We start from the raw sequence: 27,693 nt of genomic DNA, 5'->3' as shown, positions 1-27,693 counted from the left end.
AACTTTGCGAATTTTGGTTTGTTGGGTTTAATTGGAGGAAGGTTTGTGGTTAAATTTAGTCTAACTTTATTAATGATTTTGTTGATCATATCTCGATTGAACCCGTTGAATTTACCCATTTCTTTTATGAAATCTAATTCATTTTTGAGATTATTTGGTGAAAGAGGGATTTTTAATGCCCTGTATACTAAACTGTAATAAGTGGCTTTTTTTTAAAGACAATTCGGGTGCAAAGATTTGTTTTTTATAGTTATTGGAGTAAATGAAGGCTTGCAGTAAATTTGGAAATCAAATATGTCTAAAACTCGCGTGATTTTGATGTCTAGAAAATTGATTGAGCTATTGTTTTCGTTTTCCTTTGTGAACTTTTTATTATCTTCTAAATTGTTTAGGAATGTTAGGATGTATCACTATTGTTAAGTTGTTTATCGATAATTGCTAATGTATCGTCGACAAAACAGCCATAAACTGAGTCTGTTGATGTTTTTTACTATTTTTTGTATTCTAGATTGTCTATGTAGATGTCCGCTAAAATGCCGGAGATTGGGTCTCCCATAGCTAAGTCTTCTTGTTTATATATTTTGTTGGTGAAAGTAAATTAATTATTGTGTAAAACAAAACTTAGTAACTTTATGAATTCATCTATTTCATTTTTACTTAATGTGCTATGATAGGAAATGTTGTTTTTTATTATGGTACTAGTTTGATTGACGGGTATATATGAGTACATATTCGTGATGTCAAACGACATAAAACGTGATTTGGTTGTAAATTGACTTTGTTTAGAGTTTCGCAAAGATCAATAGAATTTTTGATGGGATTTGCATTGTGAAATTTTAAATGGTTTTTTTAAGAACTTGTGGAGGAATTGAGAAGTTTTCTAGGTGGGACTGTTTCTGCTGTTGATTATTGGTCTGATGGGGGTATCGTTCTTGTGTATTTTAGGTAATGATCTTGCTGTAGGTAGTTTTGGATACATAGAAATCATTTTTTTGATAGTCTTGTTCATTTAGTAGGAATATTGAATTTTTAAGGAGTGTTTTTAGATTGCGTTGTATTTTTACTAGGGGATCTTTATTGATTTTTGTGTGGGTTTTATCGGAGAAACAATCTTCTGTTTTTTTCATGTAGTCTTGTTTATTCATTAAAACTGTTGTATTGCCCTTATCAGCCTTAGTTACTATGACATTATTGTTGTTAATTTTAGTTAGGGGTTTTGTTTTGAAATGTTAGAATTATTGTTAGCTAATATATCATTGACGAGTGGAGGTATTTTCTTTATTTCGTATTCTACGTCATTTTGTTTCTCTAAGGGAATCTGTTGGTTAATATTAGATTCGGTCTCAGCGATGGAGTTGATTACATCTTCGATCTTTTGTGGATATTTTATGCCTTTATTGAGGAGATCCATTTCACTATCTGAGAAAACGGTGTCAGATAAGTTAATTGTAGTGGGAATGTTCATCAACGAAGGTGTAGAAAGCTTAGTGTTCCTGTTCTGATTGAGGGTTTTGGGTTCGGCTTTTTGTAAACAAGTTAGCTTGCGTTTTACTGTCTTTTGTTTTCTATCTAATATAGTAGTCAGTTTATAGTTGGTGTACCTAAGAAAAGAACTCCATTCAAGTACTACTTCATTACTTCAAAGAAGATGGCCTAATGACGTCCACACAAACTTCAATATAGCCTACGGCACGAGCATTTAAACCAATATTATCATCTCAAAAAGAACCAGGCCATATGTAAATTGTTCAAAATTTATAAGCATATAAATAGAAACTTCAAGAACCAACGACCACTACCAATGCTCAACTTTCTTCAGGTTTTTAATAACACACCCTTTGACAATCAAGTGGAATGTGCTTTCTGAATTTTATCTTTATTATAATATCTTTTAATATCAGTGTTGTTACCTTCAAATGAATGTCACCCTTTTTGACTCAAATATTAACAAAATACAGTATTGTTAAGTAATGGTATACCACATTTTATTTTGTATTAGTTATGTAACGATCTCCAATCCATTTTACAAGATATAGTTTCTAACAGTATTCATAAGTCATTCCCAATCAGGTACCTGATCTATTCATAAGGTAAAATATGTCCTACAATTGATAGGCGAAACATGTACCATCAAAAGTATTCATTCTATGTTAATATTTTGATAAGGACAAAGTCCTTACTTTTAAGATAGTATTGTATTGAATACGTGGGAGAACAATATAAAGATTCTAGTGTTATTTAATACAAATACTTTTAAATCGGACCCAAGAATGAATTTTATCACGTGTAATATCAAAGCCAACCAGGCAAACGTTAAAAAATGCATAAGTATTTGAACCTTAGAATCAAGATCGGTAAAATCTCAAAATTTTCACACCAGGCAAATGCTGGGGCTGTACCTTCATTAAGGCCACGGCCGCTTCCTTCCAACTCCTAGGCCTTTCCTATCCCATCGTCGCCATAAGACCTATCTGTGTCGGTGCGACGTAAAGCCCCTAGCAAAAAAAAATCTCAAAAGACATAACATTTCTCAAGGACTGCCTGAAACTAGGACTAACACCTAAGTTCCTTAAACCACTACAAAGGAAAAACCTTCCGTACCAAAAGTCAAACGGCACTCAAAATAAAGTAAACAACATACGGCTGAGAAATGAAATTAAACAAATGTACAAGAAAAAATCATTTCTAAATTTACAATTATAGCGGACATATTTGACCATTTCACACCATTCATCTCCACTTGAATGGAGTTCTTTTCTTAGGTACACCGACTATAAACTGACTATTAAACAATTAAAAATAAGAAAGAATTTCCACCAATCAATACTTGTTTTTTTATTGCTTATATTAAGCTACAGGACCGGTTTCGACCCCATATACAAGGTCATCTTCAGCTGAACCATGAATACATATTTTATGATGAAGCTTTGATTAAATTGCATTGTCAAAGGAATGTTATATGATGATTTGCATTTAGTCACATACAAATGGGGGCATGTCTTATTGTGAATTGGCATATATGTCAGTATGTACAATATTGCAACTGTATGTCTAAAATATTATGTTGAGGTCCTAAAATTAGTGCATAAAACATATCTTCACTTAAACTAACTTATATACACTGACTGACAGAGCAAATGCGACACCAAGAAGGAGTGGTCAGAACTTTATGCCAATTGCAGGGTAGACTGACGTCACTGAGGCATGCTCATGATGTGAAATGCGCCGCTGTGCTGCGCACGTAGCGAACGATAAATGGGACACGGCGTTGGCGAATGGCCCACTTCGTACCGTGATTTCTCAGCCGACAGTCATTGTAGAACGTGTTGTCGTGTGCCACAGGACACGTGTATAGCTAAGAATGCCAGGCCGCCGTCAACGGAGGCATTTCCAGCAGACAGACGACTTTACGAGGGGTATGGTGATCGGGCTGAGAAGGGCAGGTTGGTCGCTTCGTCAAATCGCAGCCGATACCCATAGGGATGTGTTCACGGTGCAGCGCCTGTGGTGAAGATGGTTGGCGCAGGGACATGTGGCACGTGCGAGGGGTCCAGGCGCAGCCCGAGTGACGTCAGCACGTGAGGATCGGCGCATCCGCCGCCAAGCGGTGGCAGCCCTGCATGCCACGTCAACCGCCATTCTTCAGCATGTGCAAGACACCCTGGCTGTTCCAATATCGACCAGAACAATTTCCCGTCGATTGGTTGAAGGAGGCCTGCACTCCCGGCGTCCGCTCAGAAGACTACCATTGACTCCACAGCATAGACGTGCACGCCTGGCATGGTGCCGGGCTAGAGCGACTTGGATGAGGGAATGACGGAACGTCGTGTTCTCCGATGAGTCACGCTTCTGTTCTGTCAGTGATAGTCACCGCAGACGAGTGTGGCGTCGGCGTGGAGAAAGGTCAAATACGGCAGTAACTGTGGAGCGCCCTACCGCTAGACAACGCGGCATCATGGTTTGGGGCGCTATTGCGTATGATTCCACGTCACCTCTAGTGCGTATTCAAGGCACGTTAAATGCCCACCGCTACGTGCAGCATGTGCTGCGGCTGGTGGCACTCCCGTACCTTCAGGGGCTGCCCAATGCTCTGTTTCAGCAGGATAATGCCCGCCCACACACTGCTCGCATCTCCCAACAGGCTCTACGAGGTGTACAGATGCTTCCGTGGCCAGCGTACTCTCCGGATCTCTCACCAATCGAACACGTGTGGGATCTCATTGGACGCCGTTTGCAAACTCTGCCCCAGCCTCGTACGGACGACCAACTGTGGCAAATGGTTGACAGAGAATGGAGAACCATCCCTCAGGACACCATCCGCACTCTTATTGACTCTGTACCTCGACGTGTTTCTGCGTGCATCGCCGCTCGCGGTGGTCCTACATCCTACTGAGTCGATGCCGTGCGCATTGTGTAACCTGCATATCGGTTTGAAATAAACATCAATTATTCGTCCGTGCCGTCTCTGTTTTTTCCCCAACTTTCATCCCTTTCGAACCACTCCTTCTTGTTGTTGCATTTGCTCTGTCAGTCAGTGTGTGTGTGTATATATATGTATATATATGTGTGTATATATATGTACAGGATAAAATACAATATATAAAAAACATTTCGTGCACATGAACATTCGTGTCTTGCTTGTTGGTCAATTCATCAACTCTGGTATTTAAGTCCCATTTGCAGTTGTACACTCAGCTGCTGTTCTTGGAGTTTAAAAGATATGGTTGTAAAATTGCATGAGTAAAAGATTAGTCTTCATGTGGGATAAAACACTTTCCAGTTTTAAAAAAAAGTTGCCAGATGTATGGATAAAATTCGGCTAAGATATGTTCAGCTCTGCTATGTATGTTGCCTTATGTTAGAATCAAATCTTATTGTCCTGTCCTGTGGCGTCCGTAAAAAAAACTCTTACCTTAAGTTAATTGACAAACAGAACGTGACACGTAACAGAAAAACATCAAACAACACACCCAGCTCCACCCCTACCCCCACAACAACAACTCTCCCTACCCCTCCTTCCCTTCCCCTCACAGCAGCTAGTATGAGCCCAAGAAGAACACGAAGTAGTACACTACAAGCTCGCACGTCAAACGCAACTTGGCTACAACAATAGTAAGTACATATTCAAATTTACACACACAACCTTTAGACATTCCTCCAACATAATATCTCTCATAGCTCAATCTTATCTTCCACAGATAAACATAACACCATTGCACAGCTACAAATGGGAAAGGAGCCATTACTTTGAACCCAATTTTACGGACGCCACAGGACAACAAGATTTGATTCTAACATAAGGCAACATACATAGCAGAGCTGAACATATCTTAGCCGAATTTTATCCATACATCTGGCAACTTTTTTAAAATTGGAAAGTGTTTTATCCCACATGAAGACTAATCTTTTACTCATGCAATTTTACAACCATATCTTTTAAACTCCAAGAACAGCAGCTGAGTGTACAAATGTAAATGGGACTTAAATACGAGAGTTGATGAATTGACCAACAAGCAAGATATGAATGTTCATGTGCACGAAATGTTTTTTATATATTGTATTTTATCCTGTACATATATATATATAAGTTAGTTTAAGTGAAGATATGTTTTATACACTAATTTTAGGACCTCAACATAATATTTTAGACATACAGTTGCAATATTGTACATACTGACATATATGCCAATTCACGATAAGACATGCCCCATTTGTATGTGACTAAATGCACATCATCATATAAAATTCCTTTGACAATGCAATTTAATCAAAGCTTCATCATATAAATATGTATTCATGGTTCAGCTGAAGATGACATTGTATATGGGGTCGAAACCGGTCCTGTAGCTTAATATAAGCAATAAAAAAAACAAGTATTGATTGGTGGAAATTCTTTCCTATTTTTAATTGTGTAATTCGTCAATACGGAAATGAAGATTATAGATTACGATACCGTAGACAACCAGGCAAAACGGAACGCATATAGATTTCGAAACTTAAAGATCAAACTAACGAATGCGATTAAAAGCATTGATTTTCTGAAGGAATGTCTAAAGAATGACTTAACACCTAAATTCTTGAGAAGATATAACAATAAACACAGGCACACCATACAAACTCGTAATACGCAAAAAAGAACAAACAAAATCTGGCTGAAAGAAGAAATAAAGTTTTTATACCGTAAAAAACATCATCTCAACAACGAACTATACCGAATACATTTAAAGGCATCTAACGAGTTACCACACAGCTATTGGGATGATTTTCAGCAGAACACGGCAGAAAAAATAAGGAACTTAGCCATCAACAAACAGAATACACTAAATAAATTAGAAGCACTTAAACAACCATCCAAACCAAACCCAAAAACCGAAACTCCGAATACGAACTCTCCAACTTTTCCTAACGAAATCACTGAACACAAATTCCACCCACCCGTAAAAAATCTCACAAATACGACTTTCAACGAAATGGAAACTGTTATTTTGAGCAAGGGACCCAAACACAATTGGGGTAACACATCAACCTTCCAGAACATTACAACCACTATCACCGAAATAGAAAACGCCGTACAGAAAATCCCACGCGAGCTACGAGATGAAGTCAGATATGATATTAAAAAAAGGCTCCCACAATATATCGACAAAATTCACAGTAACTCCCAAAACAATAACTCTACTAATGAAGAACACATAAATAAACTCAAAGATAAAATAAAACAGAATAATCTACTGATAACGAATGCCGACAAAGGCAATACCACAGTTATTATCGACAAAGACCAATACATATTAAAAACCAAAGAATGTTTTCAAGATAACACTTTCCTTATCAAACGCAAAGATCCTACTAATAACATACAAAGGAACCTCAAAATCTTATTAAAAAATACACACTTTCTTTTAACAGAAGTAGAATCCTCTAAACTTATAGTAATGAATCCTGAAATACCCACTGCTAAAGCTTATCCTAAGATACATAAAGAACATATTCCAATGAGACCTATTATTAACTACAGAGCAAGCCCAACCTATAAACTCTCGCAATTTATTCAAAGATTTCTCAAAAAGCACTACGTATTCTTAGCTAAAAAAAAACAGTACGGATCTCAATAGATTTTTGTAATAAAACAAAAGGATTAAAGATTGAACCATATCATAATCTTGCATCATTTGACATAGTAAACATGTACCCGAACATTCCCACAAAACAAACAATAGAAATCATTGAATCTAACCTAAAAAGCCACAGCAATCTAAGCACTTTAGAAATAGAAGAGTTCATTAAATTACTTAATTTTGCCATTAGTAACAACTACTTTAAATTTCATGATACTATCTATCGGCAACAGGGTTTACCGATGGGATCTCCCGCTTCTGGTATAATCGCCGAAATTTACATAGACTATTTAGAGCACACATACATCAACAAAATAGACAATATATTTTTTTGGTGCAGATTTGTTGATGACATTTTTGTCATCATCGATAATAGGTCCACAAATGAAACTGATATATTAGATAAACTCAACACAATAGATTCCCATATAAAATTTACCATGGAAACTGAAAACAATCGCAATCTGAACTACCTGGACATAATGACAACTAGACATGATGACCACCTTTCTTACAGAATATACAGAAAACCCACGTAAACCTCAAATACAATTAAAATGGATTCCGTTCACCCCAATACACACAAAAGAACAGCCTACTATAGCATGATACACAGAGCATTCAATATACCGTTAACAAAAGAAGATCTAAACAAAGAATTACAACTAATTCATGACATAGCTAAGAACAATGGATACAAGAAAGAAATGGTTAACAAAATCATTACAAAATAAAATCCCAACCCAAAACCAAACTAACAAAAGTAGACGAATCCAAGAAAGATTACGCACTATTCACCTTCAATAATGCACACACATACCCCATAACCAACATTTAAAAAAAAACATAACCTAAGAATAGCTTTCAGAACTACACACAATAGTACCAACATCATACACAACGTCAGAACAATCGATAGCAACAACAAATACAACCACTCAGGGGTATACCGTATCAAATGTAATAATTGCGAGACAAGCTATGTCGGACGCACCGGTAGAAACTTCCTAACCCGATATAACGAACACATAAGTGCGGTGAAACACAATCATTTTTCCTCAATAGGACAACATGTCGCAGACTATAAGCACAGTTTTACAAACATCGATAACGATATGCAAATCCTAAACATACACCCCAAAGGCCCCCTGCTCAACATAACAGGAGAATTGTACATTACTCTAGATCAGTACACCAATTCCAATTACAACATAAATGAAATCACAGAAAAAACTAACATCATCTTCAATACAGTTATCCCCGCTCTAAAAAACTCTTACCTTAAGTTAATTGACAAACAGAACGCGACATGTAACAGAAAAACATCAAACAACACACCCAGCACCATCCCTACCCCCACAACAACAACTCTCCCTACCCCTCCTTCCCTTCCCCTCACAGCAGCTAGTATGAGCCCAAGAAGAACACGAAGTAGTACACTACAAGCTCGCACGTCAAACGCAACTCGGCTACAACAATAGTAAGTACATATTCAAATTTACACACACAACCTTTAGACATTCCTCCAACATAATATCTCTCATAGCTCAATCTTATCTTCCACAGATAAACATAACACCATTGCACAGCTACAAATGGGAAAGGAGCCATTACTTTGAACCCAATTTTACGGACGCCACAGGACAACAAGATTTGATTCTAACATAAGGCAACATACATAGCAGAGCTGAACATATCTTAGCCGAATTTTATCCATACATCTGGCAACTTTTTTAAAATTGGAAAGTGTTTTATCCCACATGAAGACTAATCTTTTACTCATGCAATTTTACAACCATATCTTTTAAACTCCAAGAACAGCAGCTGAGTGTACAAATGTAAATGGGACTTAAATACGAGAGTTGATGAATTGACCAACAAGCAAGATACGAATGTTCATGTGCACGAAATGTTTTTTATATATTGTATTTTATCCTGTACATATATATACAAGTTAGTTTAAGTGAAGATATGTTTTATACACTAATTTTAGGACCTCAACATAATATTTTAGACATACAGTTGCAATATTGTACATACTGACATATATGCCAATTCACAATAAGACATGCCCCCATTTGTATGTGACTAAATGCACATCATCATATAACATTCCTTTGACAATGCAATTTAATCAAAGCTTCATCATATAAATATGTATTCATGGTTCAGCTGAAGATGACATTGTATATGGGGTCGAAACCGGTCCTGTAGCTTAATATAAGCAATAAAAAAACAAGTATTGATTGGTGGAAATTCTTTCCTATTTTTAATTGTGTAATTCGTCAATACGGAAATGTAGATTATAGATTACGATATAAACTGACTATTATATTAGATAGAAAACAAAAGACACTAAAATGCAAGCTAACTTGTTTACAAAAAGCCGGACCCAAAGCCCTCAATCAGAACAGGAACACTAAGCTTTCTACACCTTCGTTGATGAACATTCCCACTACAATTAACTTATCTGGCACCGTTTTCTCAGATAGTGAAATGGATCTCCTCAATAAAGGCATAAAATATCCACAAAAGATCGAAGATGTAATCAACTCCATCGCTGAGACCGAATCTAATATTAACCAACAGATTCCCTTAGAGAAACAAAATGACGTAGAATACGAAATAAAGAAAATACCTCCACTCGTCAATGATATATTAGCTAACAATAATTCTAACATTTCAAAACAAAAACTAAAATTAACGACAATAATGTCATTGTAACTAAGGCTGATAAGGGCAATACAACAGTTTTAATGAATAAACAAGACTACATAAAAAAAAAACAAAAAAAAACAGAAGATTGTTTCTCCGATAAAACCTACACAAAAATCAAAATACAACGCAATCTAAAAACACTATTAAACGTAAGGAACTTCATCTTATTTGTCCGTATTGAACTGAGATCACAATTAATTAAAGTCTATCAGGTTCCACCTTTTCAATACTAATACAATGTTGTTGGATGATATTTACAACATTATTTATTACAGTACATGTTTCGGTGCTCTATTATGTCACCATCATCAGCTGATTTAGAAAATGTGAAAAAAACTTGGCGATCTAAATATTAAACAAAATATTGTCATACTTAACTCATACATATACATATTTACATACAACAGAATATTTATTGGTTAAATCCTAAACATCTATTATGCTATATTAAATATCCCTAATATGTAACAAGAGAATTCTTATAAGTCATGAATATAAAATTTTTCTCATCTGGTTGATGAGTGTTCTTCATATTCCTTAATGTCTGTAATTCTATGCTCTTGTACTGTCTAATTAGAATGCGCACTTAAAATTGAGGAATTAAAATTGCATGCAGGCTATTTGATGTTCAAAATGTTCAGTTCATTTGTATATTAGCTGCTTTTGTTGGATAAAATTCATTATATATAATATAATTGTTGAAAATTGAGCTGTCCCTACTTCTCCTTCACTAGCGCTTCGTCACACAGCACAAGATACTAGCACACACACTCATCGCGCGGTAGCCGTCACGCGAAGTACACAGCTGTAGAGGTGAGTCAGCCGTATCAACAGTTAGATTCAATCAGCTTCTTTATCAATTTTCTCGCTTTTCTTTTAATATTGGGTTTCATCATTGCAGGGTTCCATTGAACTGAGAAGATAAGTCCGCCTAACAACTGTAGGACAAATTAATTACAGTTCCAACCACGCATAAGCAATAAAAATACGAAGTTTTAGTACTTAATAAATATAAGAAGACGGCTCCGTTTTGTCGACTATACATTAACAATTATTGATAAACAACTTAACAATAGTGATACATCCTAACAATCCTAAACAATTTAGACGATAATATAAAGTTCACAAAGGAAAACAAAAACAATAGCTCAATCAATTTTCTAGACATCAAAATCACGCAAGTTGTAGACAAATTTGATTTCCAAATTTACCGCAATCCTTCATTTACTCCAGTAGCTATAAAAAACGAATCTTTGCACCCGAATTCCCATAAAAAAGCCACTTATTACAGTTTAGTATACAGGGCATTAAAAATCCCTCTTTCACCAAATAATCTAAAAAAATGAATTAGATATCATAAAAGAAATGGCCAGATTCAACGGGTTCAATCGAGATATGATCAACAAAATCATTAATAAAGTTAGACTAAATTTAACCACATACCTTTCTCCAATTAAACCCAACAAATCAAAATTCGCAAAGTTCACATGTACTCAAAAATCCATCAAATTACCAATCCTTTAAAAAACATGACATAAAAATCGCTTACACAACGCAGAATACAAATCGAAATTTAGTTTTTCATCATAACTCAGTCAGTTCAACTAATAACAAATATTCAAACTCAGGTATATATAGATTCAGATGCTCAGTAAGTTATTTTTCTTATGTTGGTCAAACTGGCCATTGTTTCTCAACTAGATATGCAGAACATTATAACGCCCAAAAACATAATAAGTTCTCTGCGATGAGTACCGGTAACCACATGAAGGAAACAGGTCACAAATTTACGACAATAGATCAGGACCTACAAATCTTAGAAAGAATTGAAAAAGGTAAAATCATGACGGAATATGAAAACTTATACATCTTCCTAGATCAACAATTCAACACGAAAACTTTATAATCACATAATAGGTAACAAAAGTCCTCTTTATGAACATATTCCAATTCTATTAAAAAAACCATTCCTTCTGAATAGTAATTTTTATAAAATATTTAACACCAAATCAGCAAACACTCCCACCAATCCAGAACACACACCACCCCCTGCCCCTTCTCCCGCTGCCGACAACTCCTCCTCGCGCAGTGAATAGGCCCTTAGCCACGCCTTCTCAACCTCAACCCCCTCCACCAAGACTTCACAAATACAACACGCGAAGTAAAAGCTCGGCGACTGTCAGTTGCTCTAAAGTCATAAACATAAGTTAACATCTCAGCGGTCAAAGGGGTAAGTGTCAACACTTTCCATTTAACTTCTACTATTCAACCCCTTTATTCCAATTATGATCTTTCATTAAATTCAAAATAACTTTTTAATTAGAGAGTTTCATCACACACTTGGCTACCCACTGACTGACAACAACGTTCCCTTTTGACTAGTATGCTCACCTCAACTTATTCACCAATAAAGGCTACACCTATCACTACTTCAAAGAAGATGGCCAAATGACGTCCACACAAACATCAATGTAGCCTACGGCACCAGCATTTCAACTAATATTATCATCTTAAAAAGAACCAGGCCGTAAGTAAATTCTTCAAAATTTATAAGCATATAAATAGAAACTTCAAGAATGAACGACCACTACCAGTGCTCAACTTTCTTCAAGTTTTTAATAACACACCCTTTGGCAATCAAATGGAATGTGCTTTCTGATTTTTATCTTTATGATAATGGGAAGAATTCAAAGCAAATATACAGCATTACAATATTTGTAATCGCTTACTCCATGTTCAGGACGTTCACCTACCATACGTAAGGAAGTTACCTGAAGAACAAGATATGGCACTCCACAGATTTGACATATAAAAAGAAAGTCTCCCGCCAAAGATTGACGCAAGAAAACTATGCGGAATTATGAGAAATCGATCCTTTCAGTCGTGGTGTCAGCTACCACATAAAAAGGAGTAGTGTTATATTCAGACTGCCCGAAAGGAAACTCCTGGATGACTCATAAATCACCTCTGTCCTCCTCTGAATACATAAATGCAGTGAAAATGACATGCAACCTCACCGCAGTCAGGTTGGTTCCCGGTAGGTCATTCAACACAACCTGTTATCGCCAAATGGCTGCAACTAGACAGAAACCCTTGGACATGTGCTGGGATTCTGCCGGAGCACTGAACTAATGCGCAACCACCGCCACCACCGTGTAAGATCGCCGATTGCTCAAGGCTTGAGACAGTGTGAATGGGAGGTGCACGAGGAGGTTCACTGCGTCTCTACCGATGACTCTAACCTCAGGGCGGACACCGTAGCCATCAACGGAGAGGACATTAAAGCGATGGTCTGAGATCCCACCATTCGCCATGAAAGGGACCTGGATCAGGCTTGGGATGTGGACTCGTCTGAGTATAAAATACCTATCGATCGGTGGATGTCAGAGGCCTGTTATTCAGAGCAAGGGGTGCCGTCCCTAGTCAGGCATCGAACTGCCTACAAAACTTGAAAGTTCCATTCTGCGAGTTAGCAAAAGTAGCAATACAGATACTGAGGGACTCTCTGCAAATCATTCACTTCCATCTGTACCTGAGAACGTGATTGACATTTCTCCCCCACTAACCCTGAGAAAAAAGAAGATATCAACTTCAACGATTAAATTTTCATTTCTTGATATTTTTAAACTCCATTGAAATTGTATTCCAGATCCAAATGGTCACCCTCATTGGAGGACGGATGATTTATTTCCTTAATAAATCTCTCTCTATCAGTGTTGTAGCCTTCAAATGAACGTCACCCTTTTAGACTCAAATATTAACACAATATTGTTAAGTAATACTATACCACATTTTATTTTGTATAGTTGTTTAACGATCTCCAATCCATTTTACGAGATATAGTTTTTAACAGTATTCATAAGTCATTCCCAATCAGGTACCTGATCTATTCATAAGGTAAAGTATGGCCTACAATTGATAGGCGAAACATGTACCATCTAATGTATTAATTTTATGCTAATATTTGGTAAGGACAAAGTCCTAACTTTTAAGATAGTATTGTATTGAATAGGTGGGAGAACAATATAAACATTCTAGTGTTATTTAATACAAGTATCCAGTAATCGGGAGATAGTGGATTCGAGCCCCACTGTCGGCAGCCCTGAAGATGGTTTTCCGTGGTTTCCCATTTCCACACCAGGCAAATGCCGGGGCTGTACCCTTTCCTTTCCCATCATCGCCATAAGACATATCTGTGTCGTTGCAACGTAAAGCAAAAAAAAACCCCTAGGAGGACAGTGGTTCAATGATGATGCAAGTGTTGGCGAGTTCGTTCGCAACTGGCTCCGCACACGTCCCTTTTCTTTCTATCAAGACGGCATCAAAAACTTTGCAATCCAATGGAGAAAATGTGTATTAAGGGCAGGACACTATATAGAAAAGTGGTCTGTGTACGAGTTATTTTTTTGTTGATACAATAATTAAAAAAAAAAAATCCCATTCATATTTGATCTGTCCTCGTACTTACAACTCTACGTAGGTCTAATCAATGTATATATGCCCATTTATAGTACCTGCAAAACTATGTAGGTCTAATTTACATGCAAGTATTTGTTTATGTATGGTACCCATTGAAGTGCAGTAAAGGAAATATTATCTATTTCAGGTTTAGTCTTTGGTGTGGATACTATTAAGTCTCTCATACTTATGTTGAGTTGTGTTGATCGACACATCAGTGTTACCAAGGCTGCATTACTTTCCAGATTAGAAGAAGAGTTTCAGGTATGAGTATTATGCTAGATCATCAGTATACTGTAGATCGGAAGCTGGTAACCCATTAAAGTGCATTTTCAACCCAGATGCTGCAGTGATATATTGAAAAGTCCTTACCTTTTTGAATGATCTACCCTATAAACAATTCCAGTTCAACATTTTAAATAATAATAATAAAATTAAAATATATGTGGAAATAAATTACTGTATAATATTTGTGTAATGCATGCCACCGCGTATATGATTGCACTCCAGTTTCTTTTTAAATTGGAAAAGAAATCCTCTCTGAATGGATGCATTTAATTTTCAACAACAATTGTCATACTAATATTTAAAATCTTAAAATCAAATAGATTGCAGCATGTTATAGAAGTAGTAAATGAAGATTAATATCTGGAGACTCAGTTGTGCAGACACTTTCCGTGAAGGATGGCAGTTCTCAGGTGGGTGGGTAAAGAGAGAGCTAAGTCACCAAAAGTTAGTTTTTAGAAAATGCAAGTTTTATATTTGGACACTCAAGATAGTGTAATAAACTGATGCTACATTGTTTGTTTAGGTGAAGCCGATACTAGCTGAAGGGTTGAATGACAGCATCTCTTTATAAAGGTTGTATGAAGGCTGGTTTTTTATTTCATTCTCCAATCAAGCATGTAAGTAAACAAGAGATAGGAGTCAGGTCTGTGTGATTGCACAACATCCCCTCCACAACCTCTGCCACTGTCAGCTGCAATGTGCCAGCCATAGCCAAGCTACTGGCAATAGAACATGGCCACTAAGATAGATTTTTCCGCCAAGTATGAGTTGCGAAGTGTGATACGTTTTCTGCAAACATTACCATAGTGAGGGGGAAGAGTTTTTGAAGTCTATTATTACTGGTGATGAAGCTTGGGTCCTCTATGACACTCCATATACCAAAGAACAGTGGATGCATCCTTTTTCTCCAAACAAGCTTAAAAAGCTTAAACTGACACTGAACAACAGGGAAAAAGTGGCTACCATTTTTAGGGACCGTAAAGGTGTCTTGTTGGTGAACTTTATGGAACAGGTGATAACAATAGCAAAGGAAGCTTATTGTGAAACTTTAGGTCACCTCCGCAGAGCGATTCAGGACAAACGAAGAGGCATGCTCTCGACAAGCATGGTTTTGATCCATAAAATGCTGGATCGCACTCTGCCAGAATGATGAAAGACCTTCTCAAACAATTCAGATGGGAAGTTTTTGACCATCCACTTTATAGTCCAGACCTCGCACGTAGTGATTTTCACCTCTTTCTAGAATTGAAGGCATGGTTGGGCGGACAGTGCTTCGCACCAACGAAGAACTTCAAAAGGCTGTCCAGATGCACCTGTCCTCACTGGCGGCAGACTTCTTTGCAGAGGGCATAGGAAAGCTGGTGTCACGATACGACAAATGCTTAAATTGTTTTGGCGATTATGTTGAAAAATAAGTACAAATATACTAAACTTGTAGTTATAAAAAAGCATTTTATGTCAGTGTGTCTTTTTTTATTGCCCATTGGAGATTGAAAAAAAAAAATCTTCATATTAACATTTAACTAATATGACACAAGAAACACAAACATGTTAAGGTTAACAATACAAGTGTGCCGATCTTCTCAGTCGTATGTTATTATTTAGGATGTCTGTGTTCTAGCTGCCTGTCATACTGTTATCACTGTTGTTGTTGTTGTTGTTGTTGTTGCTGTTTGAAAAGCAGTGAATAGAGGCCAGATCATTTTTCCCATCTTGCATGTTGTGTAAAGTGTCTCATGAAACATTCTTACGTTGAGCATGAGTTATAATATGCCTAATATAGCTTACTGACAACATATAGTGTTAAACAGATGACTTAAGTGATGTGCAAATGCTACGCAATATTTTGTCCCAGGCTGCAAGTCTGTTATAACAAGGAGAAACGTGAAAAGAGACATTTCTTTTAGCCATTAAAAGACAAGAATACATTTTTCAAGTGGTCACAAACTATACTGTGTCAAGATTTGCTTTAAACCAACAAAAGCTCTGTCCCATAATTAGGCCCAGTTTCTCCAACTCTATGTTAAATTTTACTTAACAGATGTTAAATAACAACTGTTATTTATTTAACACTTCAGGTAAAAGTGCCCTGTTTCACAAACACTTTTCCAGCATTTGTTATGAAACAATTGTTAAAGACAAATTAACACATTTCCGAGAAATTTCTGAACCCGTTTGGCAGTGAGCATCTTTTGTTTCTTAACATTGCACCAGCCGTAGCTGGCACAAGTCAAACATAGACAAGAGATATCAAAATACCCAAAATCAAATAATTAAAATTAAAACAACAAGATACTCACCACAAGTGGAAGTGCTGGGTTCCGCCTAAAGATTTCGAAGATGATTTAAAAATATTTGGCACAGTAAGAAGTAGTTTGAAATATCTCGAAAGAAAAGACAGGAGATTTTTCCTTGGTAAATAAAGTAATTATTTAATCAGCGAAACAAGTTAACCATAGTACATTCATGGGAAAGACGTCCTCTAAATTAAAATGTAAGTAATTAATTAAGATCAGTTAACCAATAAAGACTTAATGAGGACAGCATCAGTAAAAGAAGTGAACTAAAGCACATAAAATGGAAATACGTCCTCTAAATCAAATTCAAGTAGTGAATTAAAATCAATTAATTAATAAATAAATAAAAGACTTAATGAGGACAGCCTTTAGAAGAATAAAATTTAACAGGACCACGATCTAGATTCTTAACACTAACGGTAAATCTTTGGTAAAATTTAAAAGCGAGTATTTCCTTTCTTACAATTCAGTTCGACATTACATTTAATTCAAAGATTTCACCATTTTCTTCTTTTTCCTTTTCCTTTTCCTTACACCAGAAGGACGCAAATAACGACCATACAGGTTTTGCCAGGGGTCAGCTCCCAAACTCACATTTCAGAATAAAAACAACTTAATGCGTATAACCTGTCCCAAAGACAGGAAAAAAGGAGAACAAGAAATGGAAGGAAAATCAAACAAGTAACATTAACAAGGGATCACTTGCAAATCTTCACCAAGAGGCAAGATCAATGCAGATCAAATCATCTAGGTCACGCCCATTCAAATCACCAAGGCTGCAGTTGCCAAAGAACCGACAACACGCACATAAAGCCCAGACGTGACCAATCACAAAATCAGAAACAGCAATGGGATAAACCCAAAGAAAAAACAAAGAACAACAGGAAGTTAAATGCTTAAAACAGTCATCATCATCATTTCCCAACTCCAGTTTCCCGGGTGTGGTGTAAAAGCGCTCGCCATCTCCTTTTCTCTCCACACATCTTCTGATCCAGTACATCCTCCCATTTGTATCCTCTCTCCTCCACGTCTGATCTTACAGTCTCTACCCAACGTTTTCTTGGTCTTCCCTGTGGTCTTCTTCCTACGAGATTAAGGTCGAAATATTTTTTGGCAGGTCTTTCCCTGTTCATTCTCATTATGTGCCCATACCACTGAAGTCTGCGTTTCTTTATGACACTGATAATAGGAACCTCAATACCAGCTACTTTCCTATTCACTTCATTTCTGATCTTGTCCTTTCTGGTTGTTTGGTTCATGGTTCTAATGAATCTCATTTCAGTTGCTTGGATTCTACTGAAGTCTTTGTTTAGTAGGGTACATGTCTCTAAACCGTACGTGAGGATTGGTACGAAATAAGTGTGGTACATGATTGTTTTCGCTTTCTGTGGTATTTTGTAATCCCAGAGGAGATTTCTGACTTGATTGTAGAAGTTCGATGCTTTCTGTGTCCTGCTGAGTATTTCCTGCCTAAAAGTGTTGTCTTTCGATATTGTGCTTCCGAGGTACTTGAAGTGGGAGGCTGATTCGATTTTTGCTCCTTCCAGAAATATATTTGAGCTTGTTCCTTTCCCGTTGATGGTCATTTCCACTGTCTTTGTTTTGCTCATCTTCAGTCCAAAATTTTTGAATGTGTTATTCCATTCATTAAGTTTCTTCTGAACGTCAGCTTCTGTCTCTCCCTATAAAAGCACATCATCAGCAAATACCAGGGCGTTTGGTTCACTGTCCATTTTCTTGATAGGTTTGATGACCTTGTCCATTGCTATTATGAACAGGAGTGGTGACAGAGCACTTCCTTGTTGGACGCTTCTCTTTGTTTCAAACCTTTTTGATCGTCCGTTGCCTATCTGGACACAGCTGTAGCACTTCTGGTATAGTATCTTGACTTTGTCAATTAAGTACTTTGGCACCTTTAGGTCTTCCAGACATTCCCATATCTTGTTTCGAGGAACACTATCATATGCTTTTTCAATGTCCACAAATGCAATCACAAGATTTCTTCCGTATTCCCAGTACTTTTCTGTCAGTATCTTTACTGCAAAGATAAGATCCACAATACTTCGACCTTTCCTGAACCCGTGTTGTTCTTCCTCAAGCAAAGGTTCCACTATCTTCCTAAGTCTTGTTTCTATGATCTTTGATCTTTTCCAGCAGCTTTGGTTGTGGCATCATACGCTACCATTAACCCAGCTCAAGGGAGAGAGGGTCACCTTCCCTGTTCTCCACTTGAGTAATTCTTGCCTGGCGCATCCACGTTGTGCGGGTGGGCATCCTCCACATCAGTAGGCCCGTGTGAAAGGATGGCTAAGTTCAGACAGGGACCCAGCACCACGGGGTATAACGGGGAACCCATGCCCAGGGTTACGGGTGAAGACCTTAACAGCGTCTTTGGCAGAGAAGGAGACCTTCAGAATGGCAGAGATGGCGGATGAGGCAACCCATCCTCCCTGGGGAAAATTAGAAGAGGACACCCCTGCCTTGTGGAGAAGAGGGATCTTCAAAGGCAAAGGGAGTAAACCCTGAAAGAAAATCCTCACCTGTGTTAGGCCTAGCAAGTCAACAGTTGAGTATGAATATACTGCTTTCAAACCTAAAACAAGCCTCGAATGGAAGCTTAAAACAGTGATCAATGAAAACTAAATAAGTAGAAAAAGAATAGCACTTAATCCAAAACCCAAACAGAGATTCCAATGTCCCAGGCAAAATCTCACTTGGTCTCTATACCATAAATTAAACGTATTAAGTTGCTCAATACCAATAATGTTTAAATTGATATCAGCAGTACCATTTTATCAATTTCCCAATTTTTTAAAATTTATTTTACGCCCACATTGGAGCACTGAAATCAATCTATATACAGTCAAGTCTTATGCATATTGGTTACAAATTTGGTTGATGTTTCTTCTTTTGTTCCCAGAAATGTTTCCTTCTCTCTGACCTGGCTGCCCGTTCTTCGTCAGTTATGTTGTACTGTTTGCGTGTATAGGTCTTCGGTTTAAGTCTCTCGTGGTTATTTTTCAGGATCCTCTTCTCTTCTCTGTTTTAAATTTCTTGAATTGTCAAGCCTAATTCATTTAAATCTTCTTGGACTTCTTTGAACCAGTGATTTTTAGTTTTACTTTTCCAAAAGTAGTTGAATAAATGTTTGAGTATTCTGTTCTCTAATTGTGATATGTGACAGAAAAAAAGCAACTCTTCTTTTCGGCATTGTATCTATTATAGACTCAGTCTCCTGGTATACAACTTCATTAGGTAGTAATCACCATTGTTCATCTATGTGGTGTTTTTTGTTTAGAATTGTTGTAATGATTCGTCTTATCTATTTTCTGTAATTTATCTGTAGTTGATTTTGTATTCAAATTGAATAAGGTTTCACTAGCATAGGTTGCTTCAGGCTTAATAACGGAGTTGTAGTTTTAAATTTTGCATTTATCAAGAGAGATTTCTTCTTGTAGGTTGGCCAAGTAATGTGTTGTGTGCTTGTTTTAATTTGGTAATTCTATTTTCAACTGATATTTTCTCTTTTAAGTTCCAAGTTATAATCTCTCCAAGATTTTAAAATTTATTAACAACCTTAATTTGTTTGTTATTAGTCCGTGTGATAGGCGATGTTTCCACTTTGAAGGACGGCTTCATTTCAGTCTTTTCAAAGGAGATTTGTAATCCAATTTTTGCTGCTATTCGTTCTAATTCTTCAATTTGGAGTTTAGCCTCTTCCACACTACTTGCAAGTATCACAAGGTCATCTGCAAATACTAGACAATTGAGTTTGATATTTTTGCCAATCTTGATGTTTGGCTGACATTTCTTAGAACATTCTCACACGACTTTCTCCAATGCACAGTTAAACAGTATTGGGGTTAGACCATCCCCCTTTCAAAGTCCAGTCCGGATTTCAAATGATTCGGACAACTCTCGTCGGAATTTAACTTTTGCTCTAGTGCTCTTGAGGGTAATACCAACAAGATTAATGAGTTTCTGGTGTAATCCAAATTCTTTAAGGATTTTATGTAATGACTGACGATGAATACTGTCATATGCTTTCTTGAAGTCAACAAAAGTGATAACTAGCTTTTTGTTTCTCATTCTTTGATGGTTCATAATCCACTTAAGGGTAATGATTTGATCAGGACAACTTCTTCCAGGTCGAAATCCCCCCTGATACTCTCCAAGTTCTTGGTCGAGCTGTTCTTGAATTCTCGTGAGGATAATTCTAGACAGGATCTTATCTGTGATATCAAGTAGAGAGATCCATCAGTAATTATTTGGATCCAGTCTATCCCCCTTTTTGTGTATTGGATGAATTATAGCTGTATTCCGTTCTGCAGGCAATTTTTCAGAGTTCCATATGTCTATGATGTGTTTGTGTAGGTTTTGAAGTGTTCGGTTATTTGCATTCTTCCACAGGTCTGCAACCACTTGATTTTCTCCTGCAGCTTTATAATTCTTGAGCCAATTGATCGCTTGAAGTACCTCATGAAAGTCTGGTGGAATAACCTTGTCTAAGCGTGTTTTATTTTTTGGATTAGGTGAAAATTCTAGGTATTCTTTTGGGTCTTCAGCATTTAGTAATTCTTTAAAGTGATCAGCTAGAATTTTGGCATTCTCCTGATTATTGTGCGCTAGTTGTCCTTGTTTATTTCTCATCATGAGTGTAGGTGGAGTATACCCCGATTGTTATTGTTTAAATGTTCTGTAATAGTCTCGTGTGTTATGTTGTTTGAATGTTTCATCTATGTTAGGTTTTCTTTTTGATGGTCTCTTTTGATTCTTCTAAGTTCTTTGGCCGTTTGTCTTCTAGCAATAGTTAGTTCATTTTGAGATTGTGCCATTTTCTTTTGTTGGTCATTTAGCCATGCTTTGTGTCTTTTCTGTATTGCCATATCACATTCCTCATTTCACCAGGTGTGTTTCTTTCTTCGGCAGTATTTTTTAGTTTATCATAATCGTTTCCAGTTTGTTGCTTAGAGGTGTTAATTTCCAAATTTATAAATAATAATAATAATAATAATAATAATAATAATAATAATAATAATAAAGAATATTAAATTTTCACGACCGCATCGTAATCGAAACCGACTTTCAACTTATCAGGTCGTGTTACGTACATTTAGTACGTGTTGAAGAGATGTTAAGTACAGGACAAAAATGGCCAACCAGACACCAGTGGGATCCGAACCCACAACCTCCCGATTTCGCGTCGGTTGCTCTACCAATTGAGCTATGGTGGCCTAGGCCATCTTTGTTCTGTTGGAAAGGATGTAAGCTACAGGTCTGGTACTGCTACCATCACACTGTACAGCGGAGTAGCGGTAATTTTGTCCCATGACTTATTGACTGCATGAAGAGCATCTAACAAACTGAAGTCCTTCCAAAATGTACTAATATCGATGCCTTCTTAACCAAGTGCTGTAACAGATATGCCCTGTAGTTCTTCTTTAAAGCAGCAATAACACCTTGGTCCATAGGTTGGAGAGTAGAAGTTACATTAGGGGGAAGGTATTTCACGTAAATATCACCTTCTTTAAGTTCACCTTCGTGATTGTGAAACCAGTCCTTAAATATCTGTGTGTCCATCCATGCTGCCTTTTGATGGTAGTACTGCAAAGGTACCTTCTCTCGTTTAAAAGAGTGAGGTTTTCTGGATTTCCCTCTCGCTAACAATTTTAATTTATGATCACCACTTGTGTTAGCACACGCCATAATGGTTATTCTTTCCTTGGGTGTTTTGCGGCCTGGGGCTTGCTCTTCTTGGTGCATCAATAATGTTCGGGGCGGTAAACATTTCCAATACAACCCTGTTTCGTCTGCATTGTAAAGTTGTCTAAGGTCAAACGGTTCTTTTTCAATGAATGATTGAAATTCCTGTGCGAACTTTTCAGCAGTACCCGTGTCTGCACTGAGATGCTTTCAATGAATAGCAGTTTCTTGTATTCTGTAGTGTTTCTTAAACCGCGTAAGCCAGCCAGAAGATGCTTTAAAATCACCTTCTAAGCTAAGAGCATCGTGAAAATGTTTTGCTTGCTCAGCACACATTGGGCTGGACACGGGAATATCTTCCGCTCGTTTTTGATTGAACCACCGTATCATGACTTTGTCTAGATTTGTATAGTCCGATGTTCTCATTGATTTCCAGGACGATGATCGATCACAATTAGCAGATTATTTGATGAGGGTTTCCTTTTGCTTCTTCATGTCTCTCACTGTTGTTTCACCCACACCAAACTCGCAGGCTAACTTTGGTGACGCCTTGCCTTTCTCTAGTCTTTCTATAATTTTCAGTTTTTCACTGATGGTTAACCTTTTATTTCATTTTTCGACCACTCATATTGAAAACTCTTACTACTGACTTATTCGAAACTTCGAAAAGACTTCCGCACTCCGTTCACACTTCTCAAGTACTGTACAGTAGCATACAATACACTCGCTGCTGGCGCAGCTACCCTGCACTTGGCTTACAGTTCAGCGACCTTGGGCTGTGGGGAAAGGGGGGGGGGGGTGTAAATTCCGAGTGCATTCCTCTTTCATTGTCTCCGCTTCCAAGATTACGGTAATCTGCAGCAACATGCTCGAATGTTTCCAAGTTTGCAGCATTCTGGCAGCAGTGTGCATATAGGCCTACTGCTACATCGTAGAGAAACGAAGTCCAGTCTCCTCAAATATCAATTATTTCGTCTCCACGCATCGCATTAAAATTCTTTTAAATTAGGCAGAGATAATTTTACTCAGCGTGATGATTAGTGGGTGTAAGAATTAATACTTTAAAAAATAACTCTCCGAGACCCGCGAATTAACCGCAAAGCAAATTATCCGCACGCGTATTATCAGGAGTGCACTGTATTGAATTATAATGAATTAGTACATGTTCTGCAATCAGTGATGTGTCGTAATACGTAGCGATTCGCTGCCAAATTTCTCCTGATCTTTTACTTTTGTAAGTTGGCATGTCTGGAAACTGCTGAAAAGGTGAAAAAGTTAAAGCAATACTTTTTAAGAAAAACAGATGAAGAAGGGCTTAGTTTAGCATCTCAACTTGAAACAAGTATTAAAAAGACAATTGTGAAGAACATTAATATTCAGAAAAAGATAAATGGTAATTTTGGACAAATTGGGTCTGGCCAGAAATAGTTAGAGGCTAGGCTTTTGAAAATGAAAGAACATTTTGAATGCAGTTTTGTAACAAAGGGTTACACAATGTGTACTGTTGTTTTTGTAGTTTGTATGTTGGGATACTTTGGAAAATTTAAATTTACTGTATATATTTTGTTCCTTGAATGGAGAAAAAATCATGATGATTTTCTGTTTTTAAATTTGTGTGTCCAAATACTCAAGTAAATTTAAATTTGCTGTATGTATTTATGTTTCTTGAATGTAGGAGTAAAAACCCCATTATGTTCATAAAGTACTGAAATATGTTGCATAACATCCCACAGTTTTCTTTCTTAATAACTGACATTTATCCAGACCTGTCTGTTATTGAGAAGTTTCACTCTACTTACCAGACATTATAATAGGAGTGAAATCATGGATAAGAAGTGATATTATGGATGCAGAAATTTTCTCCAGAAACTGGAGTGTTTAATATAGAGACCATAGATTTGACGGGAGGGAGAGTATTCATTTTCATGAAAGATGAATTTGTAAGCTCTGAAAAAGTTAGGGATAACAAACATGAAATTCTAGGTGTAAGGCTTATCTGTAAATCTAACAGGCAATTTGACATTTTTGCGATGTACAGACCTGGAAGGGGTGACTCCAAAACTGATGCAGAATTATTTGATAAGATAATCAGCCATGTGCCGTCTAAAAAATTATATAATGAAATTAAAATTTTATCTATACACTTAAATTTTAGCCTCGTACTTTGTTTTTGTCCTGTTTTAAGTAAATTATGTCTAAAATAACGTCAGTTCAATTTTTATCTTGTTAGATAGAACAAAGTGGGAAAAACAGTTCACCAGAATTTCTCTAAGCTTGGTATTTAAGTTCAGGGATAGCTGGGGTGTGCACCAGGCCATCGGTGATATAGTAAAATTAAGCGGGCCAAAACAGGAAATGTCAGATTTCTTCATTATTATTATTGTATTGAAACACTACATGGTAAAAGTTGTGTGAAATATAATTCCTGGTCTTTTATGTTCCCTGCGTTTTTTACTGTTTGATGAATAATGGAGATATCTGGTAATATTACATTCTTTAGAGACTTCTGGCCATCTCCACAAATATTAGTTCTGTTTAAAGAGTGCAGGGCTGAGTGGCTGGCACTGGTCTTCTGACCCCAACTTGGCAGGTTCGATTCTGGCTCAGTCCAGTGGTATTTGAAGGTGCTCAAATACGTCAGCCTCGTGTCGGTAGATTTACTGGCAGGTAAAAGAACTCCTGCAGGACTAAATTCTGGCACCTCGGTGTCTCCGAAAACCATAGAAGTGGTTAGCGGGACGTAAAGCAAATAACATTATTATTGTCTAAAGAGTGTACAGTGAGTACATGGTATTCAATGTTCCTTGCTGTTGATATTTTTTATCAGACTTAATTTTAATTACTATCAAAATACAACTCACTTCGCATGTAGGTACGCACACCAAACATTATATCTACACGTTCAGTGTACCTGTGAGGAACTTCCACAATAACATGCACTCATTCCTTTTTTTTTTTTTTTTTTATCAGCTGCATATATAAAAAAGTGTAGCATATCCTATTTCCTATCTTTTATAAATTACCTATAACAATGGTGATATTCACCAGTTTAGACTTTTATTGCTGGGCCAAGTGCCTCAAATGGCAGAAGCTGGCTCAGTCCGGTGGTATCTGAAGTTGCTCGAATACACTAGCCTCGTGTCAGTAAATTTACTGGCACACAAAAGAAGACATGGGACACCGGCTCCTTGGTTTTAATGGAACAAAACTAATAGCATTATTACGATTACTGTAGAACCTCTGTTATCAGGAACATTTTAAACCAAAATGACCAAAAATAAATACTTTTTGTAAAAAACAAATTGAAGGAACATTATGTTACGTTACAACAAAGGGGATGGGTAAGGGAATGCTTGGATTATGATTGCCTCCTTCCCTTCTCAGTTGCCAGCTCACTTTGTGATGTGACAAATCAAAGCCTTCCAACTCCTGCCAATGAAACGGTGGTGTGACGTGGCTAGACAATAATGTGAAAAGAAAAATCAAAAGAAAGTAGAAGATTTTTTCGAAGAAATAGTGCAGTATGTACAGTATAAGTACATGCACTATGGAACATGTACAGTAGTTTGAGTTTATTAAAATGCTTTGTTAGTATTGTCTTCATTTACTTTAATGTAAAAGATCAAAAAACATTTCTTAACTACAAAAATGATATTCTAATCATCCATAATTTTCATTATCATTCCCCTTTCTTGTTCTGGTTAAGAGCTTCTACTGTATTATTCTATTTTTATTACTGTGGCAGGCATTGCTGGCATGGAAATATCGTTCAGTTTTCATGATAATTAATAATAATGTTATTTGCTTTACGTCCCACTAACAACTCTTTTACAGTTTTTGGAGGCGCCGAGGTCCCGGAATTTAGTCCCGCAGGAGTTCTTTTACGTGCCAGTAAATCTACCGACACGGGCTGACGTATTTGAGCACCTTCAAATACCACCGGACTGAGCCAGGATCGAACCTGTCAAGTTGGGGTCTGAGCCACTCAGCCCGGCTCAAGATAATTATGATAATGTTGTGATCATTTTTATAAGTTGTAAACCTACTTGGTCATTCATCCCTATTAGTCAGGAATATAATGAAGATGTCTGTTGAAATGTGAAAGAACGTCTGCTCAAAAACAAGGGACAATGTAATCAAAACAAGTTGTGATTGAAGCCTAGATATTGAATGTCTTAATACTCATTTAACATTTTTTAAAAATTTCATTGTTTCTTCTGGGCATGATGAAGCATATGAATGCATTTTACTTTATACTTTGATGGTGCTTTCCTACAAGAGATGCATTGTGGTTTTCTTTTTCGGTTGCTTTTTCTTACTAGCTTTTGTAAAATACCAGTGATTCTGTCTTATGTTCACAGACTGGTCACTGGGGACGTGTGGAGTGGGCTCATGATCTCAATCAACAGTTGACTCAAGCTCGACTAGCTGCTGCTGTCTTATTTGTTCATCTCAACTCGGCGTCTTCGTTTGTACAGTCAAAAAAGCCATTAGTTACTTGATAAATTATGATTTTGTTAGTGTATAGAAGATGAAAGCTATTTATATCAGTATACATACATATGAGCAAGTATGACAAGTTATTGTTGCAATAAAACACCAGCCAGATCTTCTGCCTTCTTGTTTTTGTGTGGATGCTTTCTTAGAATGGTAGTAATATCCAGGTTGTGGTCTTGAAATCAAACCTTTGGCTGGAGTAATGCTAGTTGCTTCATTGTAGGAGGACTTTAAAATAGTTTTATTAAGGCCACGGCCATTTCCTTTCCACTCCTAGCCCTTTCCTATCCCGTCGTTGCCATAATACCTGTGTCGGTGCGATGTAAAGCAAATCGTGTAAAAAAAAAAAAAAAAAAGTTTTAACTATTAGACCTAATAATAATACTTCTAATGAAATAGTCTACAAGGAAATTGAACTGGTAATGTGCACAATCAGGAAGAAACAAATTTTATTCTTTGGATTGCCACAGTATGAGGTTCAACAACCTTACTCTGCAATCATTGATATAGCATTTGATGAACTGTACATCATGCTGGGAGATTCACCAGTGACTTTACATTCATACATATTTTGTAATCAATATACTTTATCCTTGTGTCAGCCTCCTCACGGG

At 36.9% G+C, this 27,693-nt stretch overlaps 1 protein-coding gene across 2 annotated transcripts in view; it reads left to right on the top strand.

The window, feature by feature from the left end:
* Positions 1-27,195, top strand: part of l(2)k14505 (ATP synthase mitochondrial F1 complex assembly factor 2 homolog l(2)k14505) — a 114,247-nt gene extending 87,052 nt beyond the window's left edge. The window contains exons 6-7 of one of the 2 annotated variants that reach the window (XR_010860731.2): positions 14,443-14,558; positions 26,944-26,965. Coding sequence is in view for 1 of the 2 variants with exons in the window: in XM_067150975.2 (XP_067007076.1) it covers positions 14,443-14,558; positions 26,944-27,084 (257 nt within the window). In the remaining variant the exon portion in view is untranslated. Of the gene's footprint in view, positions 1-14,442; positions 14,559-26,943 lie in introns of both variants that reach the window. The other variant, XM_067150975.2, reaches the window with a different exon arrangement.
* The last annotated feature ends 498 nt before the right edge of the window (positions 27,196-27,693 follow it).

This window comes from Anabrus simplex, chromosome 7 (genome assembly GCF_040414725.1).
Source record: "Anabrus simplex isolate iqAnaSimp1 chromosome 7, ASM4041472v1, whole genome shotgun sequence".
In the NCBI taxonomy this organism is placed as follows: domain Eukaryota; kingdom Metazoa; phylum Arthropoda; class Insecta; order Orthoptera; family Tettigoniidae; genus Anabrus; species Anabrus simplex.
This window is presented reverse-complemented; position numbering and strand designations above follow the sequence as displayed.